Source organism: Coturnix japonica, chromosome 1, assembly GCF_001577835.2.
Source record: "Coturnix japonica isolate 7356 chromosome 1, Coturnix japonica 2.1, whole genome shotgun sequence".
NCBI classification, from domain to species: domain Eukaryota; kingdom Metazoa; phylum Chordata; class Aves; order Galliformes; family Phasianidae; genus Coturnix; species Coturnix japonica.
The window spans coordinates 43,096,270-43,118,616 of record NC_029516.1 but is presented as its reverse complement, the minus strand read 5'-3'; the positions used below and the strand labels follow the sequence as shown (position 1 = coordinate 43,118,616).

At 37.8% G+C, this 22,347-nt stretch overlaps 1 protein-coding gene across 4 annotated transcripts in view; it reads right to left on the bottom strand.

Moving 5' to 3' along the window:
- NR1H4 (nuclear receptor subfamily 1 group H member 4) overlaps positions 1 to 22,347 on the bottom strand; it is a 38,406-nt gene that overhangs the window by 8,054 nt on the left and 8,005 nt on the right. Inside the window, exons 1-7 of one of the 4 annotated variants that reach the window (XM_015859085.2) lie at positions 19,876 to 20,021; positions 15,139 to 15,501; positions 9,497 to 9,649; positions 6,178 to 6,311; positions 5,569 to 5,667; positions 4,781 to 4,880; positions 3,251 to 3,397 (exon numbers count right to left, since the gene is read on the bottom strand). In XM_015859085.2, the coding sequence (XP_015714571.1) occupies positions 3,251 to 3,397; positions 4,781 to 4,880; positions 5,569 to 5,667; positions 6,178 to 6,311; positions 9,497 to 9,649; positions 15,139 to 15,484 (979 nt within the window). In that variant the 5' untranslated portion in view covers positions 15,485 to 15,501; positions 19,876 to 20,021. Of the gene's footprint in view, positions 1 to 3,250; positions 3,398 to 4,780; positions 4,881 to 5,568; positions 5,668 to 6,177; positions 6,312 to 9,496; positions 9,650 to 15,138; positions 15,502 to 19,875; positions 20,022 to 22,347 lie in introns of those variants that run through there. The other 3 variants (XM_015859091.2, XM_015859069.2, XM_015859077.2) reach the window with 3 other exon arrangements.

Sequence of the window (22,347 nt, the reverse complement as noted above, 5' to 3'; positions counted from 1 at the left end):
AGGTCATCACCATCAAATCTCTGGCTTCTTTATAAGGAAAAAAAAGCCATACGTTCCATAGAATCAGAGCGGGGAAGGCATAAATATTGATAGATGAGAGCAACTTCTAAACGGACACAGTGGCAGGTGACAGAAGTTTGGACAGCCTGTGACTTTTAGGCAGGATACTCCCCCTTCCCACTTGATTTTATGGATATGGATATCAAGGCTTGACAATAGGACTATGTGACATTCAGACATTTATCTGCATCTAAAAAATGCTGATAGAAGTTCTGACTAATGACAGCTTATGGCTGATGTCCTGATAATGCTTAGGACCTCACTGGAAGCTATGAATAATCATGATGCTTTTTCTTTGCTAAACTCTTATGCAACTGTCACTGCATTTGCTTTGCTGCTCTCACTTGGTTTTGCAGGGTGTTTTGGTTTTCTGTGTTCACACAGGTGTATGTTAAAGTTCCTGTCTCCATACTTATGTATAATTCTCTTGGGCTTTCTTCTTTTTGTAACTTAGATCCAATCTCCCCTGGCCTGCTTATCTCTTGGGCCAGTCCATAACATGATAACATTCAGCTGCAGCATTCAGTAAGTAACATGTTTCCTTACTGGTGAAGTTTAGGAGAAGTTGCTAAAGTTTCTACTCTAAAATCTGCTGTGGTTTAACCTGGCAGGTGGCTGAGCACCACACTGTCTTTTGCTCACTCTCCCTGTTCACAGTGGGATGGGGGAGAAAATCAATAAGGGGAAAAAAAAAAAAAAAAAAAAAAAAAAAAAGTAGAACTCATGGGTTGAGATAAAACTATTTACTAAGAGAAAAGGAAAAGAATTATGAAAAATACATATGTGAATGTGTATAAGAATTGATGCACAAGCAATTGCTCACCACTTCATCACTAATGCTCAGCTAAGCCCCCAGGCAGCAGAAGAAAGCAAGATGAACTCCCACTCCTTTCAAAATCCTCTTTCCATGCAATGTCATACAGTATGGGATAACCCTTTGGCTGCTTTAAGTCAGCTGTCCTGATTCTGTCTCCTCCCAGCCCTTAGTTAGCATGAGCTGAGAAACCAGAAAGGCCATGGCTCAGTACAATGCTGCTGAGCAATAACTATAAACATCTTTGTGTTATCAACACTGTTTTTCTCTTCGAACCGAAATGTAGCACCATATCAGACACACTGAAGAAAGAGTCCCAGCTGAAAATAAGAAAAAATCACATCTGTCCAAGCCAGAACCCTGGTGCTGGTCCTACAGGATGCAGGGCTGTGAGCTGCATTTTTAGTGCTTTTCAAAGCTTTATGTGTAAACAATGATAGCAAAAGAATTTGGATGCTGTACTTTTAATTTATTTAAACTCAGGATACCTGCAAATAATCATGAATTAGACCACAAAAGAAAAATGCCTCAGTAGTAGATGTTTTATAATATTTTGAAATGAGTCAATTTACCTAAATGTGTAATTCTAGAATTTATCAGAAACCAGGAAAAAATGTGCAGTAAAAATGCACTAAAGCAGGAACTTAACATGAAAACAAGAAACTCTGATAGCTTGTGAAATAGGAACAAAATTCATTGGGAAAGTCAGGGAACACTGAGAAATGCCTTTAGGAAGCATGAGAGGATCAAACCTATCTCTTGATTCTTCCTCTTAGAAACCCATCTGCTTGCATTGCCATTGCAAAGAAAGTGATAATGCTATCTGACCAGCACCAAACAGAGAAGCAAAGAGGCATTTTAAAAGCACATTCAAGCAGTTTACTGTAAGAGACATTGCCACTTCTGTATTCTCTAACATGCAGCAACGACAGGCAGGAAATATTCATCCAAAACAAGAGACTCTTGCACTCTTGGAATTCTGAGTGACTTCTGTTTCTGTTTAGTAGCACTCACAGTTAACATCACCTTCAGCAGCATTGGTAGCAACAGTTAACACAGCTACAAACACAACGATTTACAAGCTGGTGTTGTTTACTGTCGAAACCCCATTAAGTGCCGTCAATTAAACTGTTTTTAAATAGACTTAAATTTGCACAGGAGAAAGAGAATACATAGCAAAGAAAAGTATGAGTAAGGAAATATCTGAAACGTACAAGTAAGGAAAAGAGTATCTGTATGACTTAATGGGCTATCTGATACTCAGGATCAAAATATTCCCTGTACGTCTGGCCTTCCTGGCATGCTCCTCTGCTCACAAAGCCTGGCCCAGAAGCCATCTGTATAACTCATATCACTCTCAAACTTCATAATTAAATAAAAGAAGTATTAAAAACTACAAAATGTAAGCCTAGAAATGCTAACTCAAACTAAAACCGTAACTTCAGCAAGTGAGTTATTCTCATGTTTTTTGGTTCCTTTTCAGGGTTTCAAATGTATAATTATTGGCATCATTTTGCATACATCTGTAGTCCCCTCACATCATGGGTTTTAATTGAATCAGAACAGAATTCAAGCCCATTTCTATGATTAGCATTGTTTTCCTATATGTATTTTCCTTCTGGCCATTGTAAAGGAGGGCAAGAAGCTGGAATCAAAGCAGCCTCTCTTCAATTCAGAATTTTTATTACATTTGCATTTTTAATGATGAGATGAAGGGTAGATAAAATTTGCTAGTCAAGACAGAAAAAAACAAAACACATTATGTCTTGCATCAGTGGAGCACAAAGGCTATGTAATAATGCAAAACACAGCTTTGCCTGCATTAAGGGATAAATATCAAGCCTAGTTCATCTTTTTGTAAAGTTCCAAACTTATACCTTTAGAATGACCTTAAGAAGCAGCGAATATACTGAGAATATTCCATACTTGTAATTGTTCTATGCACAATGTATCATTTTTGCCAAACTGACCTTAAGAATAGATGTTTCTCTTCTACAATAACATCCTAAAATTCCCTCTTTTTCTTTTCCCTCTCTTTCTTTCTTTTTGAGTAATTTCATTTGCAAGCATAAATACTGATATTTTATTTGAATAATTTGAAATGGAATCTGTTTTCTTCATTCTTCTATGCTTATCATTGGAAAATTGTGCGGGGTTTATTCAGTATTGCATTATTCATAACACCTGTGATGTATTTATGAAAAAATCTTTACTTATGATCTTTACACTCAAGGCTGAATTAGATTTGTTCTAGTTAATATGAAGAACAGTTTTCATATGAGCCTTTTTCAATACTATTAAACTATTTTACTGGCTTTTCAAGGTGACACAGAACTGTGACCATGTGGTTTTTTGCCTTGTAAACAAGATGCTTACCACTATTACGAATTCTTTCTTCTAGAAGGACAGTATGTCCTGTGGGAAGTTTCCTACTGAAGATCTCAGCTGAACGGAGGAACATGGCTTCTACTGCTGAACCCTTCAGCAAAGCAATCTGATCTTCATGGTCAAGGGTTTGGAAGCCTGGGGAGACATTAGAGGCAAGTAAGGCACCAGCAGAAAAGTCCTCACTGCTTTCTGTCCTGAACTTCTCAAACATGAGGTGCTACACATCTGTATAACCTTGATGGTGGTGTTAGATTACTCAACAGGTACAGAAGCCGAAACTCAGATTCCACAAAATAACAACACAACCTCAGTCCTCACCAATGTCAAGCAAGCAGCATTTGTGGAAACTTAAAATTCCAGGTCTTTGCCTTTTCCTCAGCATAAGACCATTTGTCTTGCAAAAATCTAGTAGGGCTTTTATCCTCTTATCAAACTACTATCATGTTTCTAGCTCGTAGCCTTGCTTCCTCTCAGGTGTGTACATGCACACATAACCAGTGATTGCATTCAATCAGAGCAGCACGTGACATATTGTATTATTTCTTTTGTGCCATTAAGGAGTTGTCTTAGCATCTTTCAGCAGACATTGCCATACTTTTCTTTGGTTAATTTGTACCCTTTTCATGCCCTGTAAGCCAGTATTCCTGTTAGGATAAAAATAAAGCTGTGATATTAGCCTTTGAAGCAAGTCTGTAATGCACAGAAAAAGTCAAGATCGTGGAGGATAATGTTTTTCTACAGCTAGGCATTGCACTGCACCTTCCTTAATAAAAAGAAGAGCCTTAGAATTTCTTCGAGGGTCTCTCAGTTTGAGGCTACAAGGCTGCGTTTAGAGAAAGGAGCTGAAATCCCTTTCCAGATGGAGGCAGGCTTTGAATGGTAGGCAAGTGCTCAGTGCTGGTGAGAAAGCACCTGCAAACACTGCTTCCTGGCAAAGGAGGAGTGGGACTTGTCTCACAAGGAATCTGTACCATGCCTAACATTCACTCCTGAGATAACATCCGCTCAGTAGTTGAAATTAATAATAGTAATAATACTGAAACTCAGGTTTGAAGTGTTTGTCCATAGCACACAGTGCAAGGCCCATCAATGTTGGTGCCTCCAACTAGGCAAACTGTTTTAGCATCCACAGTTCAAGGCTGAGACACTTTTCCAGAAAGGCAGCAAACTGAGCAAAGCAGTCTTGCCAGTATCAGTGGTCATTTAGAGGCAGACTATTTGACATTGCATTGGTATATGAAAATAAATTCTCTCTAGAGATATAAACCCTTCTCTGAACATTTTATTTTCCAATAGGCAGAAAGTGCCACATCTCAGAATGACAGAATTTGAATTATTCAGAATATTCTCTTCAGAGCACAAAGCCCCTTTTCTTCAGACTTCAGGTGTCCAAAGAATGCATGTGTCAGAGGAGGTGGCATTTTGATATAGCATTCAAAATATACACAACAGCCAAATGGCAACTGAAAGCATCTAAGTTTTGAAATAACAAAATGTGGCCCAGCAGCCTGGATATACCTGGTAGTTTTTTAGTGAATTCCACAAGAACTTGTACATGACTGGTAGCCATTTCTGTTAAGATCAGAAAATTCCCTTCAGCACTGAATTCCTCGTGTAACTGTTAGAAATCAGAACAAAAACAAAAAAAATCCCGTTAATATTCATCAGCACTTCACATTTAAAGACATAAAATACAAGAATTATTAGAGTGGGCTGGGCAGGAGACCTCTCTAACCCTCTAATTTGTTTTTAGCCATTCACAAATCAGGTATTTTGGAAGGCGTTGTAACAAATAAAATATGTAGGAAGTGTCCTTTCCCTTGAATATCTGTCTCACTTTCAATGCCGTATCTATGTCACCACAATATTTAATTATAAATTGTAAAATGCAAACCATCAAAATATCTTTTATGCCTTGTGTTAAAAATGAGTTGGCTATTTCCCTATCTTTTAATAAACTGAAATATGTTTAAGCATCCAGGCTGGTAACTTTAAAGAAAGAAAGCTTGGTTACATGTCAAACTCAAATCACCGTCTATACTGGTAATGCAGAAAAAAACAAACAAAAACAACTCAACAAAGCTCCAACCAGCAAAAAATTAGATTTGAGCTTAAATGTGTATTTTAAAAGAGTAGAAATCTTTTTTTTTTGGCATTTAATTTTGGTAAACAAAGATGTAGTATCATTAATGACTGAGTGGGAGAGACTCTGCCCCCTCACAGCATGTTTAAACTTATACCCACAGCCTACTTAATCCTCTGCCTCTTCATTCATACCTCAAGAATTAATTAATCAATGCACTTACCAGCTTTTTTGACACCTCCTGAGGTATTTGTTGTTTGCTGTATGAATCCATGATGTAATCAAGAAGGTTCTGCTGTTCTGGGGTAAATTCTACTTTCTCCTATACTGGCAAAAACAAGAAGCCCATCATGAAATGCAGATATGTAGAAATGACCAGGCATTACTTGTTTTAGGCAAGAGATATACATCTGTTTCTCACATCTGGGCATCAAGCAGACTAGGTTTGCTTGTCACCAAGAGACACTGGATTTCTACAGAAGTCAAAAGAGGAGAGGTGTTTCAGGTTTCTAAACAGCATGAGTCTGTGTGGTTTAATATTAGATATATGGAAATGATTAGTAACTAACCAGGTGTGCTCAAGCTTCAATATCTCACCTCACTGTATATGAAGTATACCAGACATGTATAACAGAAGATATATTTTATAGCTTTTGTGGAGGCGTTGCTGAGTCTTGACCAAAGATAGCAGAACTACTAAACTCAAGGCATTTTGACTTGAGAGATGGATTTTTAGTTAATGCAGACAGCTCCACAGAGTTTACGAACACTTATTCACCGTACTAACCACATTTAGCTAAAAACACCACTACTGTTGCAAGAATTTTATTACCCTATACATTTTAGTTGTAGATGTCACTTGTTTCATGTCGTGGCCTTCATTATCTTCATTGACTGTCTGATCTGGGAGCTGTTTCACATTTTTCCGTAGCCTTTTTGACTTGCATTGTATTTCTGTTAACAGACCTGGAACACATAATACAATCTAATGAATCTAATGAGACAGACAAGCATATAACAATGAGTAACCCAGCCCAATAGGAGCCAATCTGCAGAGGAAAACAGTTGGTGCTGCACCCCACCAGTTGGTGCCCAGCATCTGCACAGTGTGCATATCAAGGGGATTGCTTTGGATCACCTCTAAAATGGTCTTACAGACAGAGCGTGATGGGTCTGTGCTGGAGTGTGTCTTTAGTTCAGCTTCATCTGAAAAAAAACCCTTTATTATACTCTAGGATGCAAACCAATGCACAGTAAATGAGGGCGATTAGAAGACTGTCTTATTTGATCCAAAACAGTAATCAAGGTGCAGCTGTTCTTACCCAAAGGACAGTGGATTTTTTTCAATAATCTTTAAGCCATGTTATGGCTGGAGTGCAGCTTTTTTGTGAAGTTCTTTTAGAAGAGGACTGTTTGTGTCAGCATACAGATAGACCAACAGCTGAAAATTTAGGCCCAGAAGTAACTGAGGTTGGCAAATACAGCTGAAAAAAATGTATTAATTTAAAATGTTGCCCAGTTGCTCTTGACAGTTTGCATTTCTTTGTCTTAGAAGACTGGATAAAACCGTAGTTTTACTCTAGGGTTTCATTTGCTCCAGTGAAAGTATAATTGCATTGGTATATTTCATTTTGGACCACATTTCAGCCCTTTGAACCAGGAAGCATCCCTATACGGATGCCATAGAAACTAACAACTTGCTTGTGTAACAAAAGAAAGGGACAGTATGTACCCTAAGCAACTAGTGGAAGACGGCCAAAAAGCGCAGATGAGAAAGTAAATAGTTAAGTACTCATCTAAAAATAAACCTATCACCACAGGATTTTTATTCAAGCATCCTTCCCATTCTTCACCTTTGAAAACGAACTCATTCAGAGAGTGTATGATGGCAGAGGAAGATACCATGAAAACAGTGAATTTCGTTGTGAATGTTTTTAATTTCCTGTTTAAGCGCTATATAAAATAACCCACCTGAACTGCTGAGAGAAGAGGAAATTTACATGACTAAAATAAGACCTGCAAACAATACCTTGAAAGGTGGGAATAGGAATGATGGAGATAATAGTTGGTATTGAGCCATGTAATTTGTGCTGCTGCACAGCATCATAGATTTCTTTTTCTAAATGGTAATATTTGGTACATTCTTTGGCAGTGCTAATGGGCTTGCATCATTTTCCACCAGCTTAGTATCTAGCCTGCTGCCTTCCTAAGGAAAATGTGGTTTTGTCTTAAGCAATTAAGACTAGATTTTCCTAAGTTTCCTGACACTGACATATTATTCTAGCTCCAGCTAAGTTAATTGGAAAACTCAAGCGAGACAGGACTTTACTTTTTATCTAAGAGCTAGCTGGCTTTCAGTGTTTATTGAATGGTAATTAAATTCTAGGAAGAGTAGCATAATCTGGGTCTTCCCTAGGTAGACATTTCATACAGGAAATGTATAGTTTGTAACAAAACCGCAGGAAGCAACTGAAACTGATGATGAGCATTTTTGATCTTTCATGTATAAAGGGCAGGAGCAGGATTATTGAGTAGCCATACCATAAATGTTTATAAGACTTTACCTCCTTATTCATTGGAAAAAAGGAATCCACAGTGCTTGTAATTACAATCCCACAAAATGAGTAAATGAAACAAAGTTCAAGGTTGCCTTTTATTTCCTAGTCACTTTTTTTCAACCAAATGCTCTGTACTCCTAGAAGCTTCATGTTTTACTGTTCTGGATTGCCTTGAACTAAAAGCAATTATACAGCACACTCCTACTTAAAAGCCATTAAATAGTACCTTGCAAGACATCCTTATTGCAGCGCATGCTTATGTTTAAGTCATGAGCGACACAAGATACCCAGTGTTTCCATTGCAGAGACAGAGTCAAATGGCAGTGCCACTCACTAGCTTTTATTTCACATGTGCCAATTTGTGAAAATGATCAGCCAGCTTAAAACTTTCATGCGTGCCCAGTCAGTATTATTTACGGTGACCTATTTTTTTTTTTCAGAGATGGCTTGTTTTTCTACTGAGTCACTCAGGCTATTTTAAACCCTACAAATGTTGGAACAATAGATCTGGGATCAGCACCACAGGGGAGTCATTTCCCTTTGACATGGAGGGACCCATTGAGTGCTGTCATCACAGTGGTGGTGTCTGTTCATATATTTACATATTGCACAAGAATATGCCATATCACAGAATCTCTGTAGCTTGTTCAATTTGCAGGATGGAAGATTAATTACACTGTGCTGGCAATGCTTTCCAAACACTGATGGAGCTTATTGTTTCTCACAAAACCAACAGTTAATATAGCATCTTCTGATCAGATTGAGGGATGGAAGTATATTAAAAATTCCAAGTAGATTAATTTCCTGTATGAACCTAAATTGGTTTCACACATATGTGTATGCTAAAATGATTGGAGCTGTCAAGAAAATAAATTGTTGCCCTGTTCATAGAAGGCAAAATAGCAGATATTTACAGTCTATATTCAGGAGCTAGCTTGGAAAGATATTTTACTGGAAATGCTCTATCTATGCTTAAGGTTGCACTCCATTTTCTCTGTTCTAAGGTGGCCCATGTTTTATAAGCTGTCAGCCTAAACAGAGTATTCTCTTTAAATGAAACATTATTAATAAGTTCATCTGCTTCATCTCTGGAGCCAGTCCTAACTATGTATCTACATGAGGGCAAGAAAATCCATAGTGCCACTCAAAAAGCAAATGAGACTATAAAAAAGGGCCAGCCCTCAGCAGTCTTAACCTGATTGCTGGGTGGGGTCTGGGAACATACACTTGGCAAGCCCATAGAAACTGCCTGCTCATGGCAGCCTCCCTCTTTTCTGAAAAACGGCGTTGTTTGAATGCCAGCATTTGGACTTGGTTATCAAGAACTGGAAAAGGAGAGGACCAGAAAGAGCAACAAGAGGAAGCACCAGGACTTTCAGCATTTGTACCTCTGTCCCCGACCACAAAATCCTGTTCCTTACAAATGTGCTTGCCTTTCTCAACAGGATTTATGCACAGTTACAGCATCATCTTTATTGCACTTTCCACCCTCCAGATTGTATCTTTTATAAATTTATTATTAAGACCAGCTCAAATAAACCAATACAGTATCTGGTGTGTTCTCCACTCACTCTGACTGTATGATGCAAATACCTGTATACATACATTCAGCCAACATGCCCATTTGCTTGCATTTCCTTAGACGGCACTCTTGGCACTTCCTCCTCATGTACATGTCCATCTCACAGTTGCCTCCATTTTTACACTTGTACACTGCGTTTTTTGTGATGCTTCTTCTGAAGAACCCTGCACAACAAAATGGTAACATAGATCAAAGGAAACACTCAAAGCAGCAAATAACAAAGATGAAAAGCACCTCCATATGGGTTTTCTAAATAACACCAGTTCTGCTGTACTGCAGGTCTCTTTTGGCTCCTGTGTGACTAAATTCTTGTTGTTCGCAACGAGAATAGTATCAAACTTGTGTAATTTAATAAATGAGAGTGTTAAATCAGGCATCCACATTAGAAATTTACCCCAAGAAAGGCCCTGAAACTGCTGACCTTGAGAAAATTCACACCCAAATCTGAAACCTGCCAGGAGCAGGCTGAGCACCTGCTGTAGGAGCAATAGCATACATAGTGGTGAAAAAAGTATCAGCCTGTTAAGTCTCTTGATGTACAGGATGCACAGGAAGAGAGATGAATAACTGGTTATATTCCCCCAACTCCTGGAAGCTGCAGAAGCTTCACATACTGGTCTACTTGCACATTCCAGGTCTAGTAAAGAAGCTGTATCATATCTTCCTATTGTATGTGAGGCCTCTTCACCTGTTAACAAGGTACCTCAGTCCCTTTCCCTAAACACTGTCCCTCTGATGGCTAAACACTTACCTGATTTCAACTACACAAGCAGTTGAATTGGTTACATCACTGGATTCACACAAAAGTTGCACAGCAGTTTCTGAAAACCTGAATTCATCCCAGAAGTCTACAAGGACTTGATTCAATCTGTAGAAATCTACGACTTGTTGCTGTCTAGCACAGCTTTGTGAGAGGAACTGTTGGGAAAATGTGCAGTGCTCAAGATGTGAAATTTTTTACAATAAAAGAGTCATCACAAAAACATCAGAGTCTTTGCAGCCAATCATGACTTAAACATTTCCTGAATTTTTAGTGTGACTCACTGCACCATCACAATCTTTGGAAGTTATTCCTCATATGGCTGAGACTATTCAGCATCAACTGCAGAGGGAATTAACTCTCTGCCCCTCCAGGGCAGGTTGGTTCTCCTCCTCACCAGAGAGCAGGCTTTTGAGGTAGCTTTCTGGGAGCTTCTCCTGATACATCACTGATTTATAGTGCAACTGAAACTAGAGCTCTGCATAAATTTACAGTAAGCAGAACTATCCAAAGAACTTTTGCTTGCTTCTTGCCCCTGGCCAGCACAATAAAGATTCCATTGTTTTCCAGCCTGGCACTTTCATGCAATACCAGAGGCATCAAATAAGATCCAGTCTCCCACACTCAAATTGCAGGGCAAATTTAGATGTAATTCTGAATTTTTGTCCATTGAAAGACTTGTCTGTGTGTTTACAGAATGTGTGGAGGTAGGATAATATGTTGCTGAATCCGAGCAAGGCAACATGGTATGACATAGGGATTTTGCCATTGTCAGATGATGATTTCCCAATTGTGGTTCAAGTTTCTGTAGCTGTGTCATCCCTTCGAAGCACCAGTATGTAGCTTTGAGTAAAACTATTCTGGACACTAAAAAATCCAGCATTTCTCTAAATCTGCTGTATTTCCTGCTTGAAATAGCTTTCATTGTTGGCTTCTTTTCAGATAAATATATTTGACTGGCATCAGTCTCTTTTGAAATGCAGATTGCTTAGAACCTTCTGCAGCCCTGGGTATTATTTTTATTCATTATTTGCACTGTGTTTAATACATTACCATTTAATTCTCGGGGAAGGAAGAGAAAGGCCTGGATTTAAGCTGTTGGTTCTCAGTGTCAGTTAAAGGCAACTATTTGTTAAATTTAAATCCTGTAATTTGTGATAAGTATTAATTAGTAGTAAATATTAAAAAGCTCTGTTCAAATATTTATGACATTTTATGTCCAATTTTTCACTCACGCTCTCTGCTAGTTTGCTTTCTCTCGAGGGAGCAAAGGAAAAGAGCCCAAGCAAATGAATGTTTAAAGAACATGAAAGAATGTGAAAGGATCCAAAAATAGGGATGCAAAAAGGTAGAAGTGAATAGGACTCAAATATTTACTCTTAAAAGAAAGTTTTTGGAAAAGCAAAATCATGTGGAAAAAGAAATTAAATACTTCTTTTTTTAATTACAAAAAGTGGTTTTACTCCCATTCTCATTGCATTTTTATCATGAAGTGACTCTTGAATCATTTTCTTGTCAAATAGGCTTCACAACTGATTTTGCAATAAACATTTTGGTTCAAGTAATTTTTTAATGCAGTCTTCACTAATAATTGCAAATAAACTTATATTGCTTGAAGTATTTTATGCACAATCTCCTATACCAGATGTCTTTTTACAGAAAACATGGAGCAATGGCTGCTTTTAGAATAATGAAGGGGCAGCCCCCAAAAGCTGAAGGCTTTTCTGGCACAGTCTAACTTTGATCTGACCTTAACAAATTACAGAAATCTCACGTTGGCTGGAAATGTTGATTTTGCTTTGTTCTCTCAGCAAGTGATGAATATAATTAATTATGGCTAGAGTTGCTCCAGTGTTACATATCCTAATTTTTCCTGAGTAAATTACAAAACACTGAAGGAAGAGAGCTGCTAAAAACATAGATGAAAGCTTTATGAGTATCTCAGTTTGCAATCCTGGTGTCTAATTGTTCCGGGAATCTCAGTCTAAAAGATTTTGAAGTTCACAGTTGCTAATGAAGCACGACTCAGCTCTATCAGACTACCAGGACATGCTGTGGCACTCCCTCCAACCATGCCCACATGGTGGATGTGCATCTGAGGAGAAGATTAAAGTAGCACTTCATTTCACAGGAAGTATGCTCAGTCTGGTATAAGAATCATTAAGCATTGACAGCATTGCATTGAAGAGTGCCAAAACTTGTATCATTCTATGTAAGGGGAATTCACAACCAGCTTTTCTCCCTGCAAACATGCTCAATAGCCTCACTGAACAAACACAATACTTCATCACACTTGTTCTGCAGCATCGCAGAATGGACTTCAAAGCTCTGTACCACTCTGCAGATTAAGCTGTTCCTAGTGTTTATTATCTTATTTATGAAATGGCTTACTGTATTTTTTTAAAAAAGATGTGTAATTATAAACTATTGGCTGTTTTAAAAATGCCTTTAGGAACTTTGATGTCTGCCTGAAAAGATTATCTTGGAAATGACCTCTAGAGGAGTAGGCTTTAAAGCGTGATACAATGGTCCTTATAATGGAATGTTGCCTGTGGACTGCCTTATCCTTTATGGATGACAATTGTGATGCTGGTGTTATTGTAGAGCAAGGCAGTATCTTCAAAACTGATGTGTTAGAGGTAAGAGACACCTCAAGAAATCCTCTTATTTAATTCCTATTTTTGTAGTACTAGAGGCAACTATCCTATGAGATCAAATGTTTTATCTTCTTTTTTATAATATGTAAAATATTAATTAAATAATTAACATTTTAAAAATGGATGTTAATGTATTGAAAAAACACATATAGGAATGTATAATTTGTCCATGTCTTTAGATTGCTATTCTCATGAGGGATGATAAATAAAATCTTAATATTGTTCTACTCAAGAAAGAAGAATGAAGAGTATTGCTGAATGCACTATCCAATAAAGTAATAACGGTAAAAAAAAAATCACACATTCATCACAGAGAACTGAATCCCATGTAAATATGTGTTAAGTGTCCAACTTTGAATTGGAATCTCTACAGCATCATTGGAGCAGGGGCACTGCAGGGCAAGAACCAGGCCTGCAGAAAGAGATCTGTGTATTATTCAGAACACTCAGTGAGCATGAATTAACAGTCTTGTCACTGAAAAGAAGAGCTAATCCCATGCTCAGATATGAGATGTGTGAAGTAATCCTACTACCCTGATAAGAGTGCAACTGTCTTACCGAGCCCAGTTTTGGTCAATGTGTCTTTAGGTAATAGATAGCAGTGTGAAAAATTCCACAGATACAGATGGATGATCAGAGGTCTAGAAAAGACTACATCCTCTTCATGTTGTAAAAGAGAATTACTGTCCTCAGCACATCTTTTTCCTGAATCAGCTGTTATTTTAACGGCCTCTCAAGTTTTATTGTAGAAATCGAATGCATCATCTTTAAATAATTCAACTTTTACTATGTTTGATCAAGGGTAATATTGCTCCTAATTGATGTTGCAGTCATGAAATAGAGGGAAAACATAAAATAAATTATCCCAATAAAGCAGTATAATTATAATTTGGCAGAATGATTCAAACTGAATCAGTAGAGAAATGAACACATATTGCCTGTGTATCTACCTGATGGCTTTAACTAACCCTTAAAGACATGTTTTAAACACTCCAGAGTTTGTAATTATAAATCTTTGAAAAATATACTAAGTCATTTCATAACTGAAATAATAAACATTAGGAACAGCTAGCTAACAAAATGAATGTATCATGACTTGGAATCTTTACACAAAAACTGAATATAAGTTGGGTTTATAAAGACAACACTAGTGTAAGTTATTTATTTTATTTGTACTTTGAGACTACTCACTCAGGAAGCAGAAATAAACCAATCTCTCATTTATTGGAATTATTCAGATAAACTGTATGATCTTTAATTGCATTTATGTTTACAGCTTTGGACCACTGTTTTGCCCTCAGAAATGAATCTGTAAGAGGTAGAGCACAATCTAAAAGTACTTCAAAATCCACCCTCAATGATACTGAGCTCCACATTAAGATTAGTATCCATATTTATACTGTAGCCTTTGTCCATGGAACAGGAACATTAATTAAACATTTATTCACAAAATACCTTGCACCTTGGCCTCATCACAGAGTAACCATTCTAATGGACAATATCTGTTCCATTAGTATATCTTTTGTTCCCTCTGCTAAAATATCTGGCAATAATGTCTTCAATAATGGTAGTGATTTTCTATATTCCCTTTATACTGACAAGATTTGTGAATAATGTTCCCCTAGGAAGTAAGATGTTAGGCTGCAGACGCAACCTGAAAAAGCTCCCTTTCTAGGGATAGAGGCTGTTTATAGAAACACACCTGAAATTAGAAAAGTTCATTCATTTCACAAGCCTAAAGACACACAGCTTATACACTGGGAGCTGAAGGAAGGGGCTTCTTTGGGAACAGTTTGGAGATGGGGGCTGACAGCTTTCATTTCCTTTCAATATGCCCTACATATGGACTCAAGTCACAGCTGATTTCTAGGGCAGCCAAGAACAGAGATAGATTCTAAGGGTTGTCCATAGGTTTGGCTCTTTACAGTAGCCACTGGGCAAAGCCAGGCTGACAGGCACTCTATGGAAGCTGGTCTTCAGCTTAATGAAGCCTGATGATGGCTCAAGAGTTATAGATTGGTTAACTGTACTCTATATTCATGGGAAAATGGATTCATAGGTAGAAGACAATGACAGTTTGTCTTGGGGAAAATCCAGAATAATATATATCAAATCCAAATTTAAATTTCTACAATACTTAATGACTTGGACAAAAAAATATAAAGAAAAAAAAATCGAAAGCTGACACTGCTATGCTTAACAGTCAAGTAGTGTTCTGTAACTGATTTAATCTTACCTTTGCATCCTTCACAAGTGAGAGCATTGTAGTGGTACCCAGAGGCTTTGTCACCACAGACCACACAGAGCTCTTCTCCTTTCATTCTTCCCGTGGAGTGGCCCAGTCTAGGCTTTTTGGCTGCAGGGATATCCATTATCTCTGTCTCTCTTGTGAAAAAGGTCTCTGAGGGTATTCTCCTGAGCTCGTACATCCCTGGAGAATACCATTCCTCATGCTGTGGAGGGTAGAAGCCCAGGTTGGAGTAATAAGGTGGTGATGAAATCTGAGGCTGAACTTGGGGAAATGGCACACTGTTGTACTGTGTGTAAGGTGAAACATCTGCCTCTTGCACTGGAGAACTCATTGGCTCTGAAAGGATACCTGGAAAATGATAAACAAACAAAGAAGAAACCCAAAGCACCAATTATTACTACTGTGGAAGGACAGTTATGAGAGAAGTTTCCACTTCTTAAGACATCCATCTCAAAAACAAAATGGCATAACCACAAGGTCTGCATGGTCTGTGTGCATATCTTGCAAGATGTTTTCAAATCAGCCACTCTCAGATATTCCTTTATTAGTGGTGGAATGTCACACACTGCCATTCACATTAAAAAAATGAAAGGTACTGTGTAGCTAATAATATAAAGAAAAAAATATAAATATATATAAATATATAATAATAATATAAAAGAAAGAATAATCCATACCATAAAGAAATCAGTAACCTGAGTTGATTCACAGTAGAATAAAAGAAATCCAAGTAAAAGTTAAAAATCCTATGGTATCAATGAAAGCTGAATCAAGACACAAAACACTGCTAATTTCTACATAATTTTGTAGAATTTTCCCATCCCACAGTGTGATGGGAAAGCTGTGTTGGGGAAAGACAAGGGAGGGACTTAATTATGCGACTAAGTACATGAAATACACTTTCAAGAAAAGTCTGAAAGGGGTGGTGAGACTGCAAGGAAGAAGTAGGGAAGATATTCCTGATCTAAGTGTCATAATGGGACCTTCCCAGCAGCCAGCCTCCAGTGGTTGCCCAGCCAGCCCCTACAGCCCAGTCCTCAGTCCCTACAAGCCTGTAGGACTTTAAGCATTAGCCCACTTCTCACAGACACACCTCCCTAGCCTGCACTACTCACCTTTGAGCCAATAATAATTGATAATGGTGAATGAGATATGACAAAGAATGGCATAATTTCCTGTAAAAGTGGTTTGTAAAGTTGGTATCAGCAAAGTACCTGGAGGCTACCTTACTTTGTTCATTGAATTACAGGTTCAAAATACCAACAACTTAGACCTCATTTTTTGCAGTAACACAAGTGGAATTATATCTAACAGGTAGTAGATTATATAAGTGAAAGGAAGCCCACGTCAAACAGATGAAAAGGCTGATTAAAAAGTTATTTGCAAACCATTCTACACTTTCTGTTGGAAAGTCATGTCTTGCTACTTCATGAAAACACTGACATTGCTGCTCCATTAATTCCAAGAAAATAATTCAATAAAAATAGTGTGAGTTAGTGGAGAGAAGCCCAGTCCCATTCTTATTGAAGTCAACAGCAGAATTTATAAGGAAATCATAGATAAAAGTTTGTTGGTGACCATGATTTAACTATGCTCCTAAAGCACTCAAAAAAGCTTCATTTTGACAAAATCAATTCCTGGAAAGTCTCCTTCACTTCTGAGGAATCAGAAACAATGAAGAAATGCTAATAGCAAATAAAGAACATTCTTCTAATGACAGCTAGGAAGAAAAATCTGTAGCAGGAGATTTTTCCCTCTCCTTTGCCTGTCCTTGGTTAATGACAGAAACTAATCTTTGCTTTTCAACTACTTTTCCCTTTCAAGGTCCCACACTTGTTGTGCAGGCTTCTGCCCCTGCTGCTTCACTGAGCTACAAAAGTGATACAACTAGTTTGGATTTGGCTGAATACTGCATTTTCCACAGCACATCTTTGCCAATAGCAAATGTGGACGTTCAAGTTCAAGAATAAACAGTAGGACACAAGCCTGGAAAAACAACACACAAGCCTAAAAGAGAGTGATGGTGCTACTTACTGTTAACAGTTAGTTTGGTTATTGTTGCATTTTGTTCTTCCAGAAAATGCCAAGACCTACATACTACACTAGTGTGTAGCAGAACAGAACCCAAGTTTATACCTTTTAAATAACTAACATTTAGACATCTAGAGACCTGAGAGAAAGCATTGACATCTTCTGTAGAAGAGCCTGGAGATGAAGTCAAAGCTTTGTTTGTGTGTCAAAACTAAACTGTCACTGCAATGATACCGGTCAGCTGCAGTGGTGACAGAAGGTGGGACAGACGAAAACAGCAGTGATTTAACGCTGAGCTTTGCTGTCCAGTATGAAATTCTAATACAAGGAAAGGCCTCACAGCTAAAGGTTTAATGAGTAGGTGGTCTTTCTTTGATTTTATTTCCAGCTTGTTGAGAATGCTGCCCTTTGAGATTGCTCAAAATACATTATGCACAAAAGCAGTGTTAATTTAATGGCAAGACGTACAATCATTATACAAATTGTTCAGTCTCTTTGGAAAGGAATCTGTTCACCATGGAAACCTAAGCTGTTGTTTGCTAGTTAGGAATTATTTTGTTGACTAAGTTTCCTAAAGGAAAGTGGAAGATCCCAAAATGAAAACAAAGAAACTGTTGATTTTTATCTTTATGCCATCCACAGGAAATTCCACGAAAGCTCTTTATCAGTCTCTTGAACCGCTTGGAAGGCAACATTCCCTCCACAGCAGAAATTCATCTCTGGGTTTATTCAAAACTCAGGGCTGCAAAAGAACTGCAGCATATGCTGAGACAACATACACTGAGCGTTTATTTAAAGTAACTTTTGCATTACAGATGTTTACAGTGATCTCCATGATTATTAATTGCATTCTACTACTGAAGGACACAAAAAACATCAGTCTACAATGTGAAATACTAAAGAGAGTTGAAAATGCTCAGCTAAATTTTATCCATGGTTAGAACAGTGGAATGAAAAAGGGAGAACAGGGTCAAGAGAGACCAAGAGAACACAATCTTGTTTTCTGTTACTTAGTTTTCAGTTAAAATTCTGGACATATGCAGATGGTTCACTGATGGAGACTGAAGTGATTTTTAAGGGTATTTAGTTACAGTGTAGGCTTTCCTGCTTCAGCTTAAGGCTTTATTAATATTATTATTAAGTTGACCTGATTTGCCTAGTTTGAAGAGCTTTGGTGGGTACTTCTGTTTCATCCTTAGAAATCAGCAGACTTGTACTGAGATGTCTTTACCCAAAGCAGATCAACATTTGCTGTTGAATGATTATTATTCCACAAAATTGTCAACAAGTCTTGAATTAAACATTGCAAGACAATAATTAGCTATTTAGCATTTCTCCTAGAAATGTTTGTTTAAAAAGTTGTTTAAAAATGTAGAGGTCTTGCATAAAGGCAATTTAAAAATGAAACTCCTTCTTATATTTTCTTTAAAAAGGAGAATGTTGAAACAGAAACCAATTGCTTTGAAGTTACCAGGATGAAGAATTTCTTTGGCCTGAACCAAACCATGTGGTCCAAGCAGTGTTCCCAGCCAGCAGCCTGCATGGAGCTTCTCACTAAGGCTGCAGAGATTCTGCTCTCAGAAGCATACAGTGCGCTGCTCTGTCTTGCGTGACTATTTCGAACCACAGCAACTTTGAGAATTATGCTTTGCAAAGTACATGCGAGTCTAAAACAAGTAGTTTCTTATCACAAAAAAGCAACAACCACCTAATCTTATCTTGCTAACCAGAATGCACATATGCTTTTATCAAGACAATAGAAGAAATAAGTCTGCGATGAGCTGGTCTCGTGCCACTGTGAAGCGTGAGCCAGCCACTGAAATCACTGGAGCTGATTAGTAAAAAGCAGTGAAAGTGAAGTCAGGAATGGACTCACAGGAATATGGTCATCTTTATTTGCTTAGTCTGAGCAATTTTGAACCATCTGTTTTTCCTTCTGAAATACGACTTTTTACAATTTTTAAAACTATTTAATTGCACATAAATGTGGTGTTACATACAGTTGTTGACCTTTTAGGTTATCTTTTGCAAATAAATGACTTTCAATGAAAGTATTTTACAAAAGCCAAGAAAGCTTACAAAGTGAAACATTTATATGGATGTAGTCAGAATTTTGCACATATTTTTCCACATCACTGTTTGCAACTGAAACACATGGGAGAGCTTTGAGTTTGTTTCTTCAAAGTCTACACCAAGTATTTTGCATACAAATAAAAACATTTTTAATGTAGGCTTAAGCACTTGCTTAAGTGAAAAGGAATTTCCCTTGAAGGAACTAAAGAAATTGTTTTCAACTAGTAGTTTTAAAGTGAGTTTCAAGATTTGAGAATAACACAGATTGATTGAGAATATTAACAGAAATTACAGTGATGTCACATATTAAGGTAAAATGTTATTATTCCATTAATACAAAGCTAATGAAGAGTCAAAAATATGAGAAGGTTTTCAATATGAACCTTTGGCACACAGATATTCACAATGGAACTTAAGGAAATCAGCACAAGCTTCAGAATTAAGTAATTGGAAATGTTAGGACAGCCGTTAATGAAATCCTGGTATGATTACAAACAAATGCTTTTCAGAACATTCAGATCGCTTGAGTTAAACAACCTTATAGCACCCTACAGTTTCAGCCAAGAACAGAAGTTCAGATCACACACACACCTAAGCAAGAGCATAGCAATATCCTACCTCAGTCAGTCTTCAGTCAGACCATATCTTGAAGCAAAATACTGTCCTTAACATCACCCAGTCCTTCTTTCCTTCTTTCTCTGCTTTTCTTTTTCCCTTGAGGTTTCTGCTTTGTCTATAACCCGTTGCCTTCTTTACAGTCAGAACTTTCTTTAAGACTCACAAAGGAGTGACACAGGCCAGAGGTTATATCGCTTACTGATTAACTTCATTACAGAGAAACTTGTTAGTAAATGCCTGAAACAACAGCAACGCCAGCATCCACTGCTAATTTACCTGGATAAAATCTGCTTTCCATGTGATGGGGTGCCCCAAAAAAGCCTAGACATTGTAATTTTCTGTAACTATAACAGTTTAATCACAGCAAAATATTCATCAATAAAGATTTAACGACATCAGGTCATTCTGTGCAGTAGATTAACCGCTTCAGTATCACAAAAAGCCTGTTTTAGTTGACTGGATTAACAGGTGCTTTTTAAGCCCAGAAATGCTATGTTCTCCAAAACAAACCAGAGTGCTTAGGCCTTGCTGGACACATCTATATGATGACACAGAAGAGTGCCAGGGAGACACCCTTGACCCAAGGACAAGTGCCAGTTCTCCACTGTGTTGCCTAGGGGAAAACCAACTCTCAAAAGAGCAAGTAGGATGCAGCTGAATTTGTAGTCCATGTTTCTGACCTTGCTCTTCAGGGCCCACACAACCTTCCTGTGGCTTTCAGGCATTATTGCTTAATTGGTGTCACTTCAGCTCAAGTCATCTGTAATAACATGAGGATTCTGCAGTGTACTGGGTCTGCATGAAGCCAGGAGAGTTTGTTGTATGCCACTGTTTGATAGCAGCTAACATGTGAAGATGTGCAAAACCCACTGAGATAGAGTGTTAGAGAACAGTGTAGGGCAAAACCAGCCAAATTCTTAGCAGTCTTGTCCAAGCTCTTTTTCTGGGAATGGTTCCTGCTAGATTCCTGTGTAATTTCACACAATAGCCAGCTTTCCAGCCTAAGGTGCACAGGAGGAAGCAGTATACATGCATTTTGGTTTTGCCTTGCTCTGTGGTGCAGTCTTCACTCTCAGTACTGTTCAGTTGCATACTTTTCCTTTAATTTCTTTTTTTTTTTTTTCCCTCAGATCCCACTCAGGTTCCTTTAGCTCACCTCATACTAATTATTAAACATACACGATTTTCTGTTTTAATTTGTTTTGCTTTGTTTCCTTTTGATCTGGGGGTCTGTTACAGGCCTAATTATCTTCTCTGCAAGGATGAAGCCAGATGTTTCATCACTGGCCGGGTGGTGCTGAGGACAAACAGTTATTTAACATATCTTATGATCTGGAAGGTGTTTAATCAGTTTGGACACTTTATCCTACTACTGTTAAAAAGTAAAAGAAAAAAGGAGGTGAGCATAATCTGAAAAAATACAAATGTACCTAAAATTGATCCAGTCTCTTTAGTTGATCTTAGGTTCTGTTCTATGCATACAGCACTTTCAAATGGCATTTCCATTTTGTCAAATGCAGATTTAAAGAGCACTTTTTCACCCTATGATACTCTTCTCCAATAGAGGCACACACAGTTAGGAAAACTTTTCTTGCCTTCTTATGTTTTGATATTACTTTACAATACATTTTAAAAATCAATCTCTGTGACAGTTGTAGTCTCACACTTGATATCTTGCATATGAATGACCTCTCTATAAGACATGTTGACAGAAAAATAGAATAGGGCTATTGTGATAAAAGCCTACAATCTGTCACATCCAACCTAAGTTCAGGTTCTGAAGTTGGGCCAGTCTTCATGCCCTAATTGACTCAGGGGGGGTTGTGCAATAAGAACAAAGTTTGTCTGAAGAAGAGAAGCATCTTAGAAGGATAGGTGCCATGCAGGCTCAGGCAGCTTAGGGATTTCTTGTCATTAGGAGTCCCAGAGCTGCAAGGAAAAAATCTTACAGAGCAGATGCTATATAGAGTGCATTTTATGTAGCTGGTTTTGGCAACTTATTCAAATAGATGTTTCTGTAAAGATATCTACAAAGTTTCTAAATCACATGAGTAGTGTAGAAAAATAGAAGTAGTTTTGCCAGAAGAGAGGATGGAAGTGAGAAGTAGCCACTTCTGCTGTGGTTAGAGATGCTTCCTGCTTCTTCTTTCCTGTTTTAAGTCCTCTTTCCAGAGGTTCATAATGACAGAAATGAAATATCTCTTAAAGCCAACTCTGAAGGCATGGAGACACAATTTGCCATAGACATACTGTGTTAAAATAACAATGTACAATTTCCAACTCCTGAAAGGTAAAAAACTCTTTTTTTCCTTTATGATGTTCTGAAATCTACTGTGACTGTAAGTGCTGAGGGAAACAAGAATTGCCCTTGGAATTACCAGGGTGATGAGGCTCACAGAACCAGCAAGTTGGGATTGACAGCCTCACTTCTGAGAGACCTGGACCCAATGCTGATGCCCAAAGAGGCACTTA